The sequence below is a fragment of the Bemisia tabaci genome, chromosome 5 (genome assembly GCF_918797505.1).
Source record: "Bemisia tabaci chromosome 5, PGI_BMITA_v3".
Lineage (NCBI taxonomy): Eukaryota > Metazoa > Arthropoda > Insecta > Hemiptera > Aleyrodidae > Bemisia > Bemisia tabaci.
Genome location: NC_092797.1, coordinates 32,345,153 through 32,364,475, shown reverse-complemented (window position 1 = coordinate 32,364,475; position 19,323 = coordinate 32,345,153). Strand labels below are relative to the sequence as shown.

General features: G+C 41.3%; 1 protein-coding gene and 1 long non-coding RNA gene across 2 annotated transcripts in view; one reads left to right on the top strand and one right to left on the bottom strand.

The window, feature by feature from the left end:
* c12.2 (von Willebrand factor A domain-containing protein c12.2) overlaps positions 1-19,323 on the bottom strand; it is a 49,545-nt gene that overhangs the window by 10,223 nt on the left and 19,999 nt on the right. Inside the window, exon 8 of the mRNA XM_019052001.2 lies at positions 157-312. Within this exon, the coding sequence (XP_018907546.2) occupies positions 157-312 (156 nt within the window). The remainder of the gene's footprint in view (positions 1-156; positions 313-19,323) is intronic.
* Positions 9,529-18,701, top strand: LOC109037383 (uncharacterized). The gene is made up of 3 exons (XR_011899901.1): positions 9,529-10,513; positions 11,949-12,130; positions 16,248-18,701. It is a non-coding gene; the product is annotated as an uncharacterized lncRNA (long non-coding RNA).

Here is a 19,323-nt window from a genome sequence, read left to right as displayed (position 1 = left end):
TCTGAAATTGACAATAATAAATATATAGAGAATAAATTGAATGTAAATTATCTAGGTGATTTCAGCGAAGCAATTTCGAGGTTTCAGCAAGTTCTTACATTTGTTGATGGCAGAAAAAAATTTTTAAAACAACTGAAGATAGGAAGATGCATTTACCAATTGAGCTGCAACCTTCTCAATATTCTCTAAGGGAAAATCAGGAAGGCCAAGACTCCTTGATTCAACCGAGGACAGGGCAAATGCAACTGACAATAACTGAGGAAGTCTCGCATCCAACTCCGGATACTTCTCTTGAAGCTCATCTAGCAAATCCTGAAACAGGTAAAATACAAAGGATAAAAAGAGTGAAAAAAATAACATAAAAAAATAAACAACAAAAAATTCGTAGCGATGACAAAATACACCTACATTAAAACACAGATGGGGGCAAGCCGGTGAAAGTAAAATAAACTTTTGTTTTTATTAAATAAATGTATGGATTGATAAGGAGGCGGCTGTCAACTAAATGCCAACCCCCCCTCCCTGTCTTTCTTTGAATCTATCAATATAAAGTGAACGATTCCTTTAATATGGATCAACAAGATTCACAAAAAGAAGGGGAGGGGAGGCAGGCACGCAAATTAGGAAGGGTCTGTATCTGAGATTTTAAGGAGCAATTTCGTTTGATCTTGAGGTATTTTTATACATTTGGACTCCTTTCAACAGGGCCGGATTTACCTACTTTCCGCCCATGGGCCGCCTGTATTTTGCCGGCCCTTCTCATTCGTTTTGAAACATCGATACAAACCATCAAGTGAACGTGCCGGAGGAGGAGGGGTGCATAAGACGTGTTTACTCGTGTTGGGCACATTTTTTGTGAAAGCTTTGTCAACACTAGCAAAATTTCACAGAACTTTGCGCAAAAATTAGGTTCCGTAAACCTATTTCTGTGTGGACGAGGCCTTTCATTTTTAAGAAAAGAACGAACAAATTATGAAAGAATAAACATGAATGTGTTTTGATGATTTTAATTTCCGCCACAGCGCCAACCACACTGTGTTTGGCGCAATGCGATAAGTATTCCTACAGTCTTGTAGGCGCTATGCGTTTCACGCCGACTGCTGCTGACCGCACTACGTTTGACGCAATGCGTGAAGTATTCATGCAGTCTTGCAGGCGCTATGAGTTTCACGCCAACCGCTACTGACCGCACTACGTTTAACGCAATGTGTGAAGTATTCATAGAGTCTTGTAGGCGTTAATATGTTTTTTATGCTGATCGGCGCGCCGAGGGCTTCTCCTTTTCATCTCAAGTCCGCGTCGTCATTGCTCTCTGCGACACGCCGCTCCAGGCCAAATTGCGTGTTTGCGGTTTCTCTCTCAACTATAGGCTAATGAAAGGCGCTGTCTCTTGTATCACCGAAAGACGAACCAATTAGAAATTACTATACTTTAACTCACAGGAAATGAGAGATTTTTTCCGCATTTTCACGTTTGTAATTTTTTTTCTAGAAGCCGGGGCCCGTAAGCCTCAAACGAGATAGAGAATGAAAACAGGTGGATAAAGTGAACACGAGTAGGTTTTTAGAGTTCAAATAGCGGAAGGACCCTGAAGCACATGATTGAGGACAAAAACACTAGATGGGGCCGAAGCCCCACCCTTTCAAAAAGATGATGAAAAAACTTACGTGAAGTCTCCTGAGGAGATGGCAAAAGACTAATGGCGGCCGGGCCCCCCACTCCCCAGGCAATGCCAATTGCCCTCTCCCCACTGGCCGACAGCCAGTAGAGAGAGACCAATCAACGTGCCCTGGGACTGGAGGGACCAAACCGCGCATATTCAAATTATATGTCCGGAGACCGGGTTACATTCTAAATCAGATTTTTTTTCTTGATACCTACATATGAAAAAATTACATCATTTGCCGCCATGGGCCGCGGCCCAGGTGGCCACCCCCTTAATCCGGCCCTGCCTTTCAAAAACTTTAACCCCGTCTAATTTTTGGATAAAAAAAGTCTCGGGGTGGAAAAGGGGGGAATGAGGAGCTGAGCAAAGAATGATATAAACGAAAGGAAAAAAGCAAACTTAGAGAGAAAGAAAGAGGGTGAGTGCTATTATGCACCAGATAATTTATTTTTTTTTTTTTTTTTTTTTTTTTTTTAAAAAAAAGGTCTTTTACCCTGGTGCGAAGCACTCAAAATACCCTCACTAATAACAATTTTCGAAAGGCATGTTGGGCGCTATTTCCTTTTAAAGGCGCTTTATTCACCGCAACATGCGATCATTAACAACTTCCGACTTTTCGACTTGATGAGCTTCTAATTGCGAGGAGCGTGGTTGGCAATCAACACCTCTCTAAAAAGAAAGTTTAGAGACTGGTTAAATGACGGATACACATGCTACTGGTGTTTTTCATGCCTTCCTTCTTGTACTTGTGCACGCCAAAAAAAATGCAAGCTCAGGACTGAGAACTGACTGGTGGCGCCAAGACAACATCAAAAATGAAAAAAAGAACTTGAGGAAATTCGATACCTTAGAAACATTAGGAAGTTTGGGAAGACCTCGTACCCGACTCTTGGGTACTCGCCCTCATATCCCATGTGTACGTATAATAATAATCTAAGTACAATTTAAAAAAAAAATTTAACAAAAAAAAAAAAAAAAAGCGACGTGATTGTGGAAAAACGAAAAAAGTAACTCATAATAGATGATAAGCGAAAGAAAGAAAAGTCCAGCGAGGAAAAAGTTCAGGATCCGCAAATGTGCTCGGAAGTTAAGTTTCAAGGAATTTAACAGTCAAAATTACCCCTAATTTTACAACACTCGAAGAAAAAAGGGAGAAAATGACTATTTCTTCGTGTCATAAGTAGGTATACTTTGCTGGTAAGTATAAGACTTTATCAGGGATCAACTTCTGAAAGTTTAACTGTAAGCATGGTTTTTTTATTTTAAATTGAGGTTATGGAATAACCACCCGCCCCTTTAACTATAAAAACATGCTTTTTTAAAAAAAAATTTACGGGGGGTTTGGATGAATATGTTGCAGAGTTTGCGCAGATGGAAAAATGCGATTGCAATAATTTTTTGTAATCGATACGATCTCTGCATACGATCCTCAGCAACTATTCGCGGGCTCCCGAGCCTCTCATATTGCCGTGATAGCCATTGAAGGCGAACTCAACAGAATAAGAGACACGTAGTGAAGAGAATAACAAGTATTCCTCGTTAGAACAGAGCGAAGGTGACAAAACTACTATACTTACGCGACTGGTCGAATATTTTTAGATAATCGAATATTCGATATTCGAATTATCGGCTCCGAGAGAATCGCAATACATTCGAATTATCGCTTCCGAAGTATTCGAAATCGCAAATTCGAATAATCGCATTCGAATTCGAAAACCGTCCATCCCTATCGTCAATCTCGTCATTAATTAAAACTAGTCCACAACTACTCCACACGGAAATGATTGACCGTCTTATTTAAAAGTGTCATTCATCTCTCACGGTTCATAAAAAATCAGAAATCGAAGCAATAATCGAAAATATTCGAATATTCGCTTCCGAAGTATTCGCAATCGCAAGATTCGAATTTTCAAATAATCGCAATAATCGCATTCGAATTCGATATTCGTCCATCCCTACTAAACTATTCGTGTTCCCAAGCCGCTCATATTACTGTCACGGTTATTGAAGGCAAATGCGACAGAATAAGAGACGCGCAGTGAGGAGAGTGCAGTGTGTTTCTCGCCGGGAAAGAGTGGAAATGACAAAACTACTATGCGCAACTATTCGTGCTCCAAAGCCGCTCAAATGGATGTATTTCTGCCAAACAGAGCTATGTGCATTAAGACATGAGCCCTGATACTCGTAAGAAAACGTGCATAACAAAGCTCACGTTACAATGCACATAGTGCCGTTCGATAGAAATGCGTCCAAATTGCTCCCCTGGTAAAAATTGGCAGTAGAATCTGTGTTCCAAAATACCATAGACCTAAAGCCGGCTGTAAGATTTTCAATAGCTTCTATAACCGGCTGCACAATTTCTTATAGCCTTCTATAGCCGATGGCGATTGAGCAACAGCCAGGCGACAAAGTGTACGCTACATGTTACTAATTACGGATGCTAGGACTTGGTGAGTTTTTGGACTACCGCTCTATTTTTGGGCCGTAGTAAGTATGTTGATTCATTTTGTGCGGAAAGCTCCGTACTTTTGAAGGATGCCTGCCATTCCTAATATATTGGAGCGCCTTCAATTTCGTATGATACTGTGCAATACCTCTGGTGTGAAATAGTTGCTTCAAACGCCGTGGCAAGCTGCGGCACGGCGGGCGGGCAGCCAGCGCGAAAAGCGCCTTAGCGCCTACAAACCTAACAGGGATACTTCACGCATTGCGCCATGCGTGAAGTATCCCAGTTAGGTTTGTAGGCGCTGGTGCGCGCTTATCGCTGGCAGCACGCTGCCCCGCTCTGTGTTATGCTCCAATATAATCTTGCGGAGTCAGTGTTTTTCAACTCATGATTTTGAAAAGTTTGCACATCCTGTATGGATTATTCTCATTTTAATTGATGAAAAAAAAATATATATTAAAGGAAAATATAATGTGTGTTTTGTGAATATTATGTTGGCTCCGTATCAAACTTAATGATTTCCAAAACGCACGAATTTCTACACAATTTCTTATAGCCTTTTATAGCCGATGGCGATAAAGTGTAAAGCCCGGCGATAGGATCTATAGCTCAGCTGCATACTTTTTTATCGCTTCGTATAGCCCGGCTATGTGATTTGCTCCGCTTTTTACAGCCAGCTATATGATTTTCTATTGCCTTCTTTAGCCGGCTATAAGAATCCCTATGGTATTTTGAAACGCAGCTCCTATCGCCAATTTTTACCAGGGTCTCCATGTTATTAAATGCGAACGCGACAGGATGAAAGTCCAACAGTGAGGAAAGGAATCAACATGTGTTTTTTTGTTTCTTATGCTTACTTAATCATTATTGTTATTATTTAGGAGTGATTTAAAAATTGACTGCATGAAATGTTCGCTAATTAACACGAGGAATCGTTCCGTGCGAGGTATACGGCTAAACTGCTGGAGGATTTTGAAAAACCATAATCCGACAATTCAAAAAAATCTGTTTGGTAAGACTGACGCGCGGTACTCGCGTCAGTCGAGACAAGTCCGACGATGTATTGCACTTTCATGCCTTTTTCTCCATAAAAAGCATTCACATTTTGATGAAAATATAGTCTACACCACGTCCCACGAGAGATAGTGCTGAGTTTTGGCAGAGTAACCATCCCAAGTAGCAGTGATCGAGAAATTTTCGCATTAAAAAGTGCGATATATGGCGATTAAATCTCTACACATCGCAATTTTCGGTTCGATAAAATCGCGATCACTTTTCGTCGATAGAGTCGAGATTAAATCGCCATTTATCGCGATTTTTATTTCGAAAATATCGCGATGAATTGCCGGGCGATAAAATCGCGATTTTATCCCGATAAGATCGAGGATAACCGCTTAGATGTTGATGATCCTATAGCGATTTTATCGCCGATAAAATTGCAATACATCCCGATTTTTCCGTTGGAACATGCTACTTGGGATAGTAAACACATGACAAGCGACACTAAAATTATTAGAACAGGTATTGCAGCGGGCGCTACGAGATCGATAAACATTTCCCGCCCGCACGCATGTTTATAATCTGTGGCTATCAGGAGGCGGGGCAGCTGGTACGGTTATGATCATCATACTACTGAGCTCAAAATTATATCGAGTTATTACTGCGAGACATTCTGAGAATGCAAAGTTCATTACTCTATTCATCAATGGAGATGATGCATGTGTGAGGGATTTGCGATTTGACCATTGATTCTTATGTAAAAGTTCGCGAGGAACATGATGGTGCCACTGGTTTTCTCTGAAATCATCTCCTCAGCTCAAAAAAAGCTCTCAAAGTGAGGCCAAAATGAAGGGGATATCCCACCCTACCCTGAGAGTCCACGTCTACATCAAGACAAACTCTCTATGCAAAGATAGGGAGCAAATACATTAGCAGGGTTGCCACTTTGTTTGGGGACTCCAAAACTGAAAACACGGAAACCCTGCTAATGTATTTGCTCCTTATCTTTGCATGGAGAGTTTGTTTTGATGTAGAGGTGTGGACTCTCAGGGTAGGGTGGGATACCCCCTCCATTTTGGCATCACTTTGAGAGCTTTTTTTGAGCTGGGGAGATGATTTCAGAGAAAACCAGTGGCACCATCGTGTTTCTCGCAAACTTTTACATAAGAATCAATGGTCAAATCGCAAATCCCTCACACATGCAACATCTCCATTCATTCGTCTCTCCGCGAAATGACAAGCAGTAACTTGGATACAGACGCATGTCGACGGTGTAAGTCGGCAATCACATAACTCGTTTGCGGTGTCTGAAAATCTCCGCCTCTAAGTTATTTTTTTAAAGGAGAACAAATTGTTTTCATTCCTTGAAGTTTTTGCAGAATTTTCTTCGCACAGAGAAGAAAAATCACGGCAATTTAAAGAATTGCCGTTGAGTAGTTTTCCGTTTAAAAAATAAAGTATGATAGGAAGTCTGCGACGTCGCAACCCTGGTAAAAATTGGCAGTAGAATCTGTGTTATAAAATACCATAGACCTACAGCCGGCTGTAAGATTTCCAATAGCTTCTATAGCCGGCAATACAATTTCTTATAGCCTTTTACAGCCGATGGTGATTAAGCAACAGCCTGGCGATAAAGTGTACGCTACATGTTACTAATTACGGATGCTAGGACTTAGTGAGTTTTTGGACTACCGCTCTATTTTTGGGCCGTAGTAAGTATGTTGATTCATTTTGTGCGGAAAGCTCCGTACTTTTGAAGGATGCCTGCCATTCCTAATATATTGGAGCGCCTTCAATTTCGTATGATACTGTGCAATACCTCTGGTGTGAAATAGTTGCTTCAAACGCCGTGGCAAGCTGCGGCACGGCGGGCGGGCAGCCAGCGCGAAACGCCTGGCGCCTACAAACCTAACAGGGATACTTCACGCATTGCGCAATGCGTGAAGTATCCCTGTTAGGTTTGTAGGCGCCAGTGCGCCGCCGCTCCGCTTTGTGTTAGACTCTAATGTTTAATCTCGTGGAGTCAGCGTTTTTCAACTCATGACTTTGAAATGTTTGCACACTCTATATGGATTATTCTCATTTTAATTGATGAAAAAAAATATGTAGTAAAGGAAAATATAATGTGCGTTTTGTGAATATTAAGGTGATTCCGTACAAACTTAAGGATTTCCAAAGCACATGAATTTCTACACAATTTCTTATAACCTTTTATAGCCGATGGCGAAAAAGCAACAGCCAGGCGATAAGGTGTAAAGCCCGGCGATATGAACTATAGCCCGGCTGTTTAATTTTTTATCGCTTCGTGTGCCCGACCGTATGATTTTTTCCACTTTCTACAGCCAGCTATATGATTTTCTATCGCCATCTTCAGTCGGCCATAAGAACTCCTATGGTATTTTGAAACGCAGCTCCTATAGCCAATTTTTACCAGGGAAATCGAGTTATGTGATTGCTGACTTACACCGTCGATGTGTATTTTGAAGTAATTGTACTGGAAAAAAATTTTGCATAAAAAATGCATGTACGCGCGGCAGCTAGCAAATCTCATTCTATAATATCTATAAATAAAATCATAAGTGTAACGTGTAACGCGTATCATTATGCCGTGTCAAATGCTGGATACTTCCGGTGAGTATTTATCAGGTGCTTAATTTTTATTTTGCGCGCAACCAGAGTGTGTTTCCGGCGATCAGCTGATGCAACCGGAAATATCGAGTAGGTATTTCCGGTGGAATTTTCCCTTCACGCTACTTTTTTTTTTTGAGAATGGGAGATGTTATGCATTTTTTGCAAATTTCGTCTGCCTCATTTCGAAATGAGACCTTTTTTCGGTTTTATCGCCAACTTTAGATGGAACGCCCCAAATCTGATTAAGCCGACAACGGGTTTTAAGATTAGGAAGAAAAGTTACATTGGAAAAACGTTTCTGGTCTCATTTTGAGATGAGACATTTTTCGACATTTTCTCCCTGCAGTCCAACACTTCAGCTTCGATTGGGCCGACAACTGATTTTGAGATCAGGAAGAAAAGTTACGTCAACTTTAAAAAATTTGTCAATTTCGCGGAATAACAGCAAAATGACAGCGATCTGCCGGACTATAAGGTGCCTTTAAACACGACTAGGGGGTCCATCCCCTTGCCGCTACGCGGCCCAACTTCCAGGGCGCCGCGCGCCCCAAAGGTCACTTCGCGACCAGCGAAATCGTCAAAATCGTCCGTTGGCGATTAATGAGCAAATAGTTTTGATTGAATAACAAAACGATGTTTCAAAGAATAGAGTCCCTTTATACCCAGAGTTAAGACAACTCGATTATCAACTGACCGGCAGCCGGCCTTGGCTGGCCATGGAGGCCGAAACGAAAGCACCCAAACGCACGATATTGAGGGATAAGGATCAGGAATCCTGCGATGTCTGTCATCACAACATCAACAACATCAACAAATTGATCAATTAAAAAGAAAATGAGATTGGTTTGTGAATAATTTCTTAATCTATTCTCATTTTGGACCGATGGAAATGACAATTTACTCTTGATAAACCACAATTAGGTAATATTTTCATTATTCTTGTTCACATTCGAGGTACCGCCATCTTGGTGCACTCGTTTCGGCCTCCATGAGCGAGAACCAATCAGAATTGGATTTTTTTAGGCCACTTTCAGCCCAACCAGAGCCCAACCAAAAGTGAGTTGTCTTAACTCTGGGTATAAAGGGACTCTATCAAAGAAAAATTTCTCGCCAAACAATATTCTTAACGACTTCCTCCTTACAATGAATTTTGATTCCTTCTTTGGAACTCGCCCTTTGGACCGTCTTACTCTCCTTTCTCACCCCGTCCATCGAGCGTCTTAGAAATGATTTTATTAGAATAGAGACCGATGAGAATCGTCCCATCAAAATTCAGGCTGAATACCCTGAGTAGATTGCCGAACCAACAACAACAAAAAATCAGAATATAGAGGAGAGAGGATTTGGCGCCTAGAGATAAAGAACGCTAGCCGAGGTGACGTTTCGGGAATTCTTGCAATCGTAACTTCTGGCTTGTCCTAGCTTGTCTCTCGAAAAATTTATCTCTTCCTTGTCGGAAGCCTCAATGGCCCCTAAAGAGTTTTTAGGAGTTTCTCTGTGACTGATTTTGGGGTCAAGTCAGCGCATTTCTGCGAGGCCCTGAAATATTTAGTCTCATAGGGCACTGCCCCCGGTAGCTCACGCTCCGTTGTTCGCTGACTTCACTCATTTTCTTCGTTTCAAAATCACGTGACCCCGTTCCTCGTTTCGTCTCAACCCTTCATCCCTCGACGTGGCGCAGTGCTGCCATTTTACTTCATCAAAAGATTCCGAAATAATTCCGATTTCCGGAAACATATTCCGACTTGCCAAAGTTCCGAGAAAAATTCCGGAATACGCCCGGATTTAGTTCCGAAGATCGTCAAATTTGAACGAAAGTCCCTAAATTTGACCAAATAAATGGTCAAACAAGCGAAAAACCGCAAATTTCAAGAAAATTCCGAAAATAGCGGAAAATTCCGGGGATTCAGACAGGGCGGATCCTGCAAATTGGCAACATCAGATTTCCTCCATGTAAAGCTATGCTAAGTAATCGATTCTTGTCGGAACATCTGGCCCCTCAAGAATCGATACATTTCCATAGGTTTAAATGGAGGAAAGGCAATGTTGCCAATTTGCCGGATCCGCCAATGGATTCAGAAGATTCCGGGAAAAAGCCCGATTATTTGAAGAGTTCCGAATTTCGAAAATTTCCTAATTTCGAAATTAACACCGGGAAATGGCAGCACTGCCGTGGCGTGAAAGTGCGACTGTCAAAGTTGAAAAGTCCGTACAGGATTAAAACAGCGAGCTCGGATTACGTGGAAATAGGAAGGCGGAAGAGCGGGAAAGGAACGGAGGAGACCCACGGGGCAGAATCGGGTTGGAAATGAATGAATCGTGCTTGTCACGATACGATTTCCTTCTCCCATCTTGTTCTGACTCAGAACAGTTGGTTGATCACAAAGTAAACAGAGGAAGGAGAGGACTACAACCTCACCACGTAACGTTTATCCAGTCAGTAGCTTGCTGAGAGTCGACCCGTCCTCGTGCTCCGCATCTTAAACTGGCCCTTCGCACGCCACATCAATATTTTCGATACCGCACACCACACTGCCGTGACAATTTCATCATTTAAGCGAATTCTTGGATCTCCTCTAAAATTGTATTTCTGACGTGCCGAATTTTTTTCGACACGTTACCTTAGGTTTTTTTCTCCACCCGCCACTGCCTCGCCGAAATTTCGAATTCTAAACATCCTACCTGCACTGAAAAAACTGGACCAAATATAGCTTGTCCCATTTCAGCTACCGTATTGTTCTTACATCAAATTTAACTGATTTTACGAAGAGGTAAGAGTTTTTCGATTAATTTCTGATATTTTTCTACTAGTTTTCTTCGCCGAGCGGCAAATCGACGGCGTAGGTCCGCAATCACCTATCTCGTTGGCAGAGTCTGAAAATCTCCGCCTATGTTATTTTTTTAAAGGAGAACAAATTGAAAAAAGACATCGCAAACCGATTTATGTGATTGCCGACTTACACCGTCGAAATATTAGGTACTGTCAATTAAACATTTATTCCAAACTTTGGAAAATAAATAAATAGATTGATAAAATGAAAAAATTTGATAAAAAAATGTGATCCTTTTTTTAAAGTTTTTTCCTCCTTTCATGTTTTAAATGTAGATATTGCGTTCATTTCTCGCGGTAATTGAGCAAAGTTGAGGATAGACATTTACTGCTAATATTTTAAAAAAGAGATCCTGATTGTCCCTGATTATCTAGATTTCTGAATTTCCACTCTCCTTGATCATTTCCTTTATCAACAAAATTGCTAAAATATTTCCATAGGGGGTTCTAAATGCTTGCTACCTTTTTCGAGTTCAAAAACAGTGTGGCTGAAGCTAAACTATGCGTTTTGATATTTTTGGAATCTGAAATTTTTCACGAGCGCGTTAGTCAGCTAAAAACAAGTTAAGGCTGATCCACACGAATATGCATGGTGTCTGGAACTTCAGTTTTTTCGTTCCCTGATATTTCAATGCTTCGTCCTGATTTTCAAGGGAAAATTTCCCAATGAGAACTCAAAATTTTCTCTCATTTTACGGTGGATTCTTTTGGAGAAAAACCATGTTTGTCTTCCACAGGAAAAATCAACTTCTTTAAAAAAAAATAAAAAATAAAAAAAAACTCCGATATGTTCAAATTAATTTGATCTCAGAGCAGATACACGAGCTGCCGGTTTTTCCAGTTTCTTGACACCAAGAATGCCACAAGAAAAGTTTTGCAGAAGGGTGGAAATTTTAGCACAAGTGGTCCCTGATCGTAATTTATAGCAAAAAAAAAGCCGAGGAACCTCAGAAAAATTTTATCATCATCTATTCTTGGTGGTACATTATTTTTCCTAGCGTAGTAAAAATATTAATCCTTTTTGCAGGAAAAAAGAAGAAGAAAAAGGGTCGGCGTTTAAGTTTGCCGTGAGACTCATTTTCAAATTACGACGGGAATAACATGTATTTACATGTTATACCCATATTTACCACCCTTAATTTATAGGTTGTAAATAGCTAGCCGAGGAAAAGGACAGGAGGAAATAAGGAGCTGTCAGTTCTTTATCTATTGAAATAGCCCCGGGGCACAAAAAATTGCGCAAAGAGAGAGGGTAGAAATTCCGAACATTAAGTATATAGTGGATGCATGTGCGACATTATATTCATCGTGTTTTCGTCCATTTCTGGCGATAAAGTTTCATTCGAGGCATACTTAACAAAATGATTTGTTTGCAGGTTTTGCAAGAGCTGTCGTGACACTTCGGGATAGGGATAATGTTTACAATATCAAGAATAAAGAAGAAGAAACAAGAGGTTCAAATAACAACTGGAGCTGTTACAACGAACGCTTTGGGTTGAAGCGTGACTGAGGATGTTGTGCAGTAACTCTAATAGCATTCATATGATTACTCCGACAGGTGAGTACATGAAGTATTGTGACGACGAATAGAGATTGATCTGTGGTGGTGGTTTCCCAGGCGAGCGTGCATTCCAGATGGAAAATTCAAGACCCTACTATTCAATCCTCTTCGAGGGAGCTAAAGTGCCATACGTTCCAAGTACCAGTGATCGCGATAAGTTGCGATTTGATCGGAGATTGTATTGCGATTTGATCGACGTCGACTTACCTATTGCATTATTATCGAACGTAAAATCGTGATAAATTGAGATAAAATTTCGATTTGATCAAACGCGATTTTATGAAGATAAAATTGAGATAAGATCGAGGATAATGGCTCGATTTTATCGCTGAAAAATCGTAAAAAAAAAATCGCAACTTGATTCCAAAATATCACTATTTTTCCGTTGAAAAATACTACTTGAGACGCTCGAGGCAAATAAATGATTTGCAAAATAAAATATGTCGCAGGATTTTACCACGTATTCGGGGGTTTTACAAAATACGTAACTCTTCCAAATCATGTTTTCTAAAACGTTTTTAAGCAGAGCTACGGACTTAAATTTTGCGGAAAACACTCGTTTGGCAGGTATTGTAGCAGCAGTTGTTAACCAAATCTCAATTTAAAAAAAATAAAATAGAATAAAATAAAAAAATTATATTTTTCAATATTAATTATTCTCCATTCTTTCTAGGTAGATTATTTTCTGAAAAAATTGGAGGAGAGGGAGTTAAAGCAGTGTCTTACGTAATTCAAAAGGGGGAAGGGAGGTCAAAAATCGGCCAAGATGACTTACGTAATATTTAAACGGCCCATAGAAGAACAGTGACATTTTCGCTGTGAAAGGTCTCGAAGACTTTTTTCTACATCTTACTTGGACACAAATGGAAGTTGTCCTAGATAATAACCGCTGGTTGTATTAGAAAGCATGTTAACAGAACTTAAAAGCCCTCAGTTGTGATGTTTTCGGAGAGGACGCGCTTGGAAATCATCCCAAGACCTGAATACAACTATTCGTGCTCGATGGATGTCCGAATTGCATACGCACATAATTGAAGGCGCGCTGAGTGTGAGATTTTCTCGTACTCGCGATGAGCGTTCTTTTCGTTGGGCGTGTACCTCTAGCGGAGCTTTATACGTTAGCGAAAGGAGCAGTAACGACCGAGTTTTCAAAATCGAGTTTTTTTTTTAAAATTCTTCTGATCTCGATCCAATTAATTGTATCATTTCATAAAGGCAGCAGAATTATTATGCAAAATACGAACGAGGGTTCGGACCGTAGAGTAAGTCCGCAGATGTAGACGTCATTTACGACAATACGTACAACATTTTCACACTCTCCAGTGAAAGAGCTGTATTTATTGCTGATGTCTGAGGCAAAATGATATCCTTTTCTGCCGACGTGCAATCTTAAAATGTGTAAGATATTTGTTGAATACTACATCAAACAAGAGTGCAATATATTGCAAGCATGGACAGTGGTTGTTCAAAATTTTACGAGGAGTGTATTCAATAAAATTTTCTTCTCGAATAGTACTCGGTCCATTTTTAAACATTATACTTCCTTTAGTTACAAAGCAGAGCGGCAGCCAACTGCTGCTCCTTTTAAGTCGTTCGGAGAACCTTTCTCTGAAAACGGACACGAATAGTGACGTTCCTTTGAAAACGTTCTTTTTCTTTATTTCTTTTATTTTACATGTTTTTAAAGATTTTCTGTGCACGCAAAAACGCTTCAAAATCCCTTAGAGTTTCCGTGTTTCGGGTTTTGTCCACCAGTGGTTACATCTAATCTAGTCTAATCCAACCGCTTTCAAAGAAGACTTTATAGGCAGCCGCTTTCTTTAGCTTTCATACTTTAAGTCATTCATCGACCTAATTTTTATTTTGAGGGAAAACAAACAAATTGAATTAAGAGCCATCATGGATACAATCCTGGCTCAGAAAACAGGACATTCTCATTTTTATTTGCATTTTATGAGGGAAAAAAGGAGGACGGGAAAAGGGGCAGCAACCAGTGGCGCGGCGTACTTTGCGATTTATCGATTGTTATGCCATTTAAACCTATGGAAATGGATCGATAAACAGGGTGTTCGCACCGAACACCTTAATAATCGATTATTTACCGTAGGTTTAAATGGCAGAACAATCGATACATCGTAATTCACGCCACGCCACTGGCAGCAACCTAGGGTCTCAACGCCTTTCCTTCCGAGTTGTGTAAAAGAAATCAGGAAGCCACTCGAATTGTCAGCGACTATACCTCGTGTGGATAAGTTCGAATGTTTTTAAATTCCTAATTAGCACGCCGATAGAAAATTTACACTAATAGTATGTGATTATGATAAATATAAAAGACACGAAAAGGGGAAAGACTGTAAGAGAGCTAAATATAATTGATTAGCACGAAATTTCAATGAAAATCCAGCACTCTCCTTTAAAACTCCATTATCGGTGTTTGCATTGTTCTGCCTGGCTGAAAAACTTAATGCGCCCACAATCTAAATGCTTATTTTTTTAGTATTGTGGTTTGTTTTTACTTTTCGAGGCTCTCTGCGTTGCCAGCGATTTGAACCGAACGCGGCCGCAGTCAGCGCAATGTATCATCCCACGCGACGCGACGCAGCAAACCGAAGCGCCTTCAGGTTTTATCTTATGCAACGCGGACATCCCTGGAGCACGTTTAGTTGCATGACCTAAGTCTTCCGTCCCGCTGTCGTCGCGTCGCAACGACCCGTTCTAACGACGCGTCGTTAGAAATCCTATACCTCTTCTTTCGCGGCCTTCCTTCCCATTTCTCCTTTCATCGGGACCTCTATAATTGAATTGCAGGGGTCTTTTTCTTTTTAAACACTGATCTTACAGTCTCGGATGTTTTAGCTCTTGGCATGGAGAACTTTAAAAAAAGAAAGAAAAAAACTAAAATTCATAAAGTCGGTTTTTATGATAAATAACTGAATTAAAGTTCATCAAGTACATAGATAGAATGATTCTAGAGAGATTTTCATCTTTATAAACTTGTAAGTAACTGATAAAGCTAAAAATTCATATCTGATCAATTAAAATTAACAAATCAGTAAACTAAAAGATAAAAATCAGATATGACTTGACATATTAGAACCGTATAACTCCTGACACACGTCAGACGATACGAATTAATAAAAATTCAAAGGGGGAAAAGTAGGGAAAAAGTAGAATGGACTTTGATGGGGTAATCATACGATTGCCAGTCTGATTTTTCTTAAATTGCTGCCAATTATTCGAGGTTTTATTGATTATACTGGTATTTTGGGGCTCAGAACTTAAGCTTTAGAGTTTCAACGAGTTTAAATCCGTGAGTTTTGAAGAAACTCCTCGGAAAAGTCTCCTATGCTTTGCTTATGGGCATGTTTTCGTGTACTTCAACTCGCATGACCAATCAGAAAATGGAAAATCACCTCTTAGAATTTTCTCATGCAGAGATTCCGGAACGCATACTGCGTTAAAAAAGAGATCATTTTGAGATTGGTCGATCACTTCTCCGCGTGAGAGCGACTTACAAGTACCCACTTTTACCCTAGGTTATTCTTGCAAAGCTATCGAAAACAGAGACAAGAGACCCTCCATCAGTATCTTGGCAATGGTGGAAGCTTTTACTTTCGGAACTTCAACATGCAACTGTTGACCAATCTACTTGGTTGATGGTTAACAACGTGTCATATTATATCGTATTATAGCCGATATCAGACGGTCAAAGTGGAGCTCTCAAAGTGGCGTCACGTAAGGTCACGTGACCCTCAAAGATGCTCGGTCCGAGAATCTTCGGCAATAAAGGGTCACGTGACCCGACGTAACGCCATTTTGAGAGCTCTACTTTGATCGTATGATACGGGCTTTTCGCAAACTTACCGAAGTTTGGGAAACTCGTTTGGTTCATGACACCGCCCGAAGCTCATCATCCACCGACCAGATAAGTCAGCAGCAGAAAAAAGAGTGATGACTGGTGCTCCCATAAACTGTTCATAAAGAAGTGTTGAATCCCTAAAAGTAAAAGCTGTCACCTGTCGCAAAGAGGCCAGTGGAGGGTCTCTTGTCTCTGCTCGAAAACGCGATCCTAAAACCCGCGCAGCTGATCCGTTGTGTGGCTTTGTGTTGGCAGATGAATGGTTTGAGCTTGAACTAGAACGACCGACTGGAAGATGCCCGGTCGCTGGGAGTCCTCGGGCAGGCCGCTGTTCGTCCGGACCGTCTGGATCAAGGGGATCCGCCACGTGGTGCTCTCCAAGAACGACCCCCTCCTCCGCGAGATGGTGCCGGACATCCCGTTCCGCGCGGGCCACGTCTCCGCTCCGACCTCCGAGCCCGCGCTCCTGCCGTCCCCGATATCCGCGCCGTCGATGACATCGGCTTGCTCCTCGGCGCTCACCTCGTCCACCGAGCCGCTCCCCGAGTCCTTTGCTGAACCGGTGTCAGAAAACCGAGCAAGAGCCGGTCGACGAGGAGGACTCTCCCAAAACGAACAAGGTCAAAAAGTACTCCTTGCTCGGACGAACGCGGTGGGGCGAGTCGGCGCGGGGCCGGCAGCTCTTCCTCCCGATCGACGAGGCGCCAGCGACGGTGGAGCTGAACCCGCTCTCGGACCGCGTCATGAAGTGGCTGGACCTGTCGGGGAAGAGCCTCCTGGAGACGACGATGGTCGACGAGCAGGAGAAGGGGAAGCGGTGGCGGGGCGGGAGACACGTGAAGAAGTTCGTCAAGAACCGGAGCGCGAGCTTGAACATCATCAACACGCAGTACGACATGACGTTGACGGCCGACATGAGGATCGAAGGCAACCCGCAGCAGAAGCATCACCAGACGATCCAATTCGAGCGGAACGAGTCGGAGAAGGATATGGGCGCCAAGATGAGCAGGGTCTACGAACTGAAAAGGAGCAACTCCGTCATCCCGCTCCCCGTCTCGCCCGACTGTCCCGAGCCCTGTCGACCGACCACGACCGACGTTGTGACGAAAACCAAGCTTCACGTTTTCGTTCCGCTCATCACGGAGATCGACTCCCTCTCCGAAGAAAACGAGGGGTATTTTTAAGTGTGCTTTAGGGATCCTATACTGCCGTGCTAAGGAAAAACACCGCACAGTGGATCGAGTCGATTAGAAAGGTTGGACATAAAATGTTTGCTAAAACTGCAAATTTTGATGTTTATTTCGTCACATTGCAAATTTTAAGGGGTGTCCCTGCAAGAAAATTTCACGAGGAAACCAATGGAACTACACTGGAAAAAAACACATTGGATCTAGAGTCCAGACTCTTAAAAACATCGACAAGAAAAAGTACTCTTGATTCCATCAGAATCTAGCTTAAATCAAGAACCAAGCCTCTTAATTTAAGCGGATTTCATTTTGATTCAGGCAAAAATCCGATTGAATCAAGAGTATTTTTTCTTATCGATGTTTTCAAGAGTCTGGACTCTAGATCCAATATGTTTTTTTTTTTGCATATTTTTCCTCGAGATTTCCTGATGTTTTAGATAAAATTGCGAACAAAATTGCCTGGAAAATTGGAGAAATATCATCCAACACTTTTCTCGTGGATTATTTTTTTAATAAAGGCAATATGGCAACGCCTGAAGGCTCATACGGCGTTTTTCCTTAGCACGGCAGTATAATAGGAATACATCAAGGCCGGACTTTGTTGGTCCTCCCACCGTGATTGGATATGCTTGGATTGCATTTTGCAAAAAGGAACCAGGAGCATTGCAATGTTGCTAAGATTAAGCGATCTCTTTTGTCTTGGAAAAAAAAACCTGCGATTATCCATTGACAGTTTCTATTTTACTCGCTGAAAACTGTGAATCTAAGATAAAAATGATCATGTAATAATTTCACATATTTTCATGATTTCAGCTATTATTTTGACTGCAAAGGATTTGCAATGCTTCTGGTTCCTTTTTGCGAAATGCAATCCACTTAGGACGAGTCTCGACTGAAATAAAGTCCGTCTTAGCGCTTTTGAAGGACCAGTGGTGCAGTTTGAACTCATTGGTGGATGTTGCACCTCCTCTGTGTGAGAGAGCCGATAAAATTTGGCCCCTGGCGGGAAAATGACTTGAATTTACCGCCGAGAAGATTATTCTCTTGATTACCTGGTACCAGCAACTTTTTTCTTGATAAAGCATCTTTTCTGCTTGATTCAAGAGAAATTTCATCCTGACGGCGAATTCAAGGATATTTCAGTCTAAAATAAGCCGCTTTTTCTCCCAGCGTATTATTGAAAAAATTGCTTCAAAATCTGCCCAACTCGGAAAAAATGTAATGTTTTGTTGTTTAATTTTTCCCATTTTATGGATTTTTATTTCAGAATTGGACACTTTCCGAAACAAGTTACTTGCTCCAGTTTCTGATGTTACGATTTAGTCTTAAACGATCTGTCAGTCTCAAAACATAATATGTAACGATGCAAAAATGAAATAAAGTTAATGTTATGAATAAAATAGTCATATATTATTCCGATGGAAGGTGGAGAGGCGCTCTTTAATCACTGCTTCATCTCGGCTGAGATCGCGTTTTTTAATGAACTCCTTTTTTGAAAGAGGGATCTCAAATGCAAGTGGTTAGGTCATATACGAGACCGCCTAAGGGATTAGATTTTCTGGAAGCTTAAAAAGTTTTCTTTTCAAAACAGACAATCCCCTCCTCTCTTCCCTCCAGTTGTTTTAATGATACACAATTTAGTTTCAATTTGCACAAGCGGGATCGTTATTCCTGCGAAAAATAGTTTTCCGTTACCCGCCATACATCACTCAGAATGTTTTCGACTTCGCTGCCCCTAAAGGACCGTTAGTAAAATACGTAACACTTTAGGGGGGTGGGGAGGTCGAGGAGAGCGTTACACCATAGTGTTTTTACCTGTTGAAGGATGCCTAGAGGCCCCAGGAACAAAAGCGTTACGCGGGGGGGGGGGGGGGGGGGGGTCGAAAAATCCGAAATTTAATTTGACGTATTTTAGGAACGGCCCTTAATAATGGGGGGGGGGGACATATTGGATCTAGAGTCCAGGCTTGATTCAATCGGATTTTTGCTTGAATCAAAACGAAATCCGCTTATAGTAAGAGGCTTGGTTCTTGATTTAGACTCTGCTAGACTCTGATTGAATCAAGAGTACTTTTTCTTGTCGATGTTTTTAAGAGTCTGGACTCTAGATCCAATGTGTTTTTTTCCAGTGTAGTGTATACCTA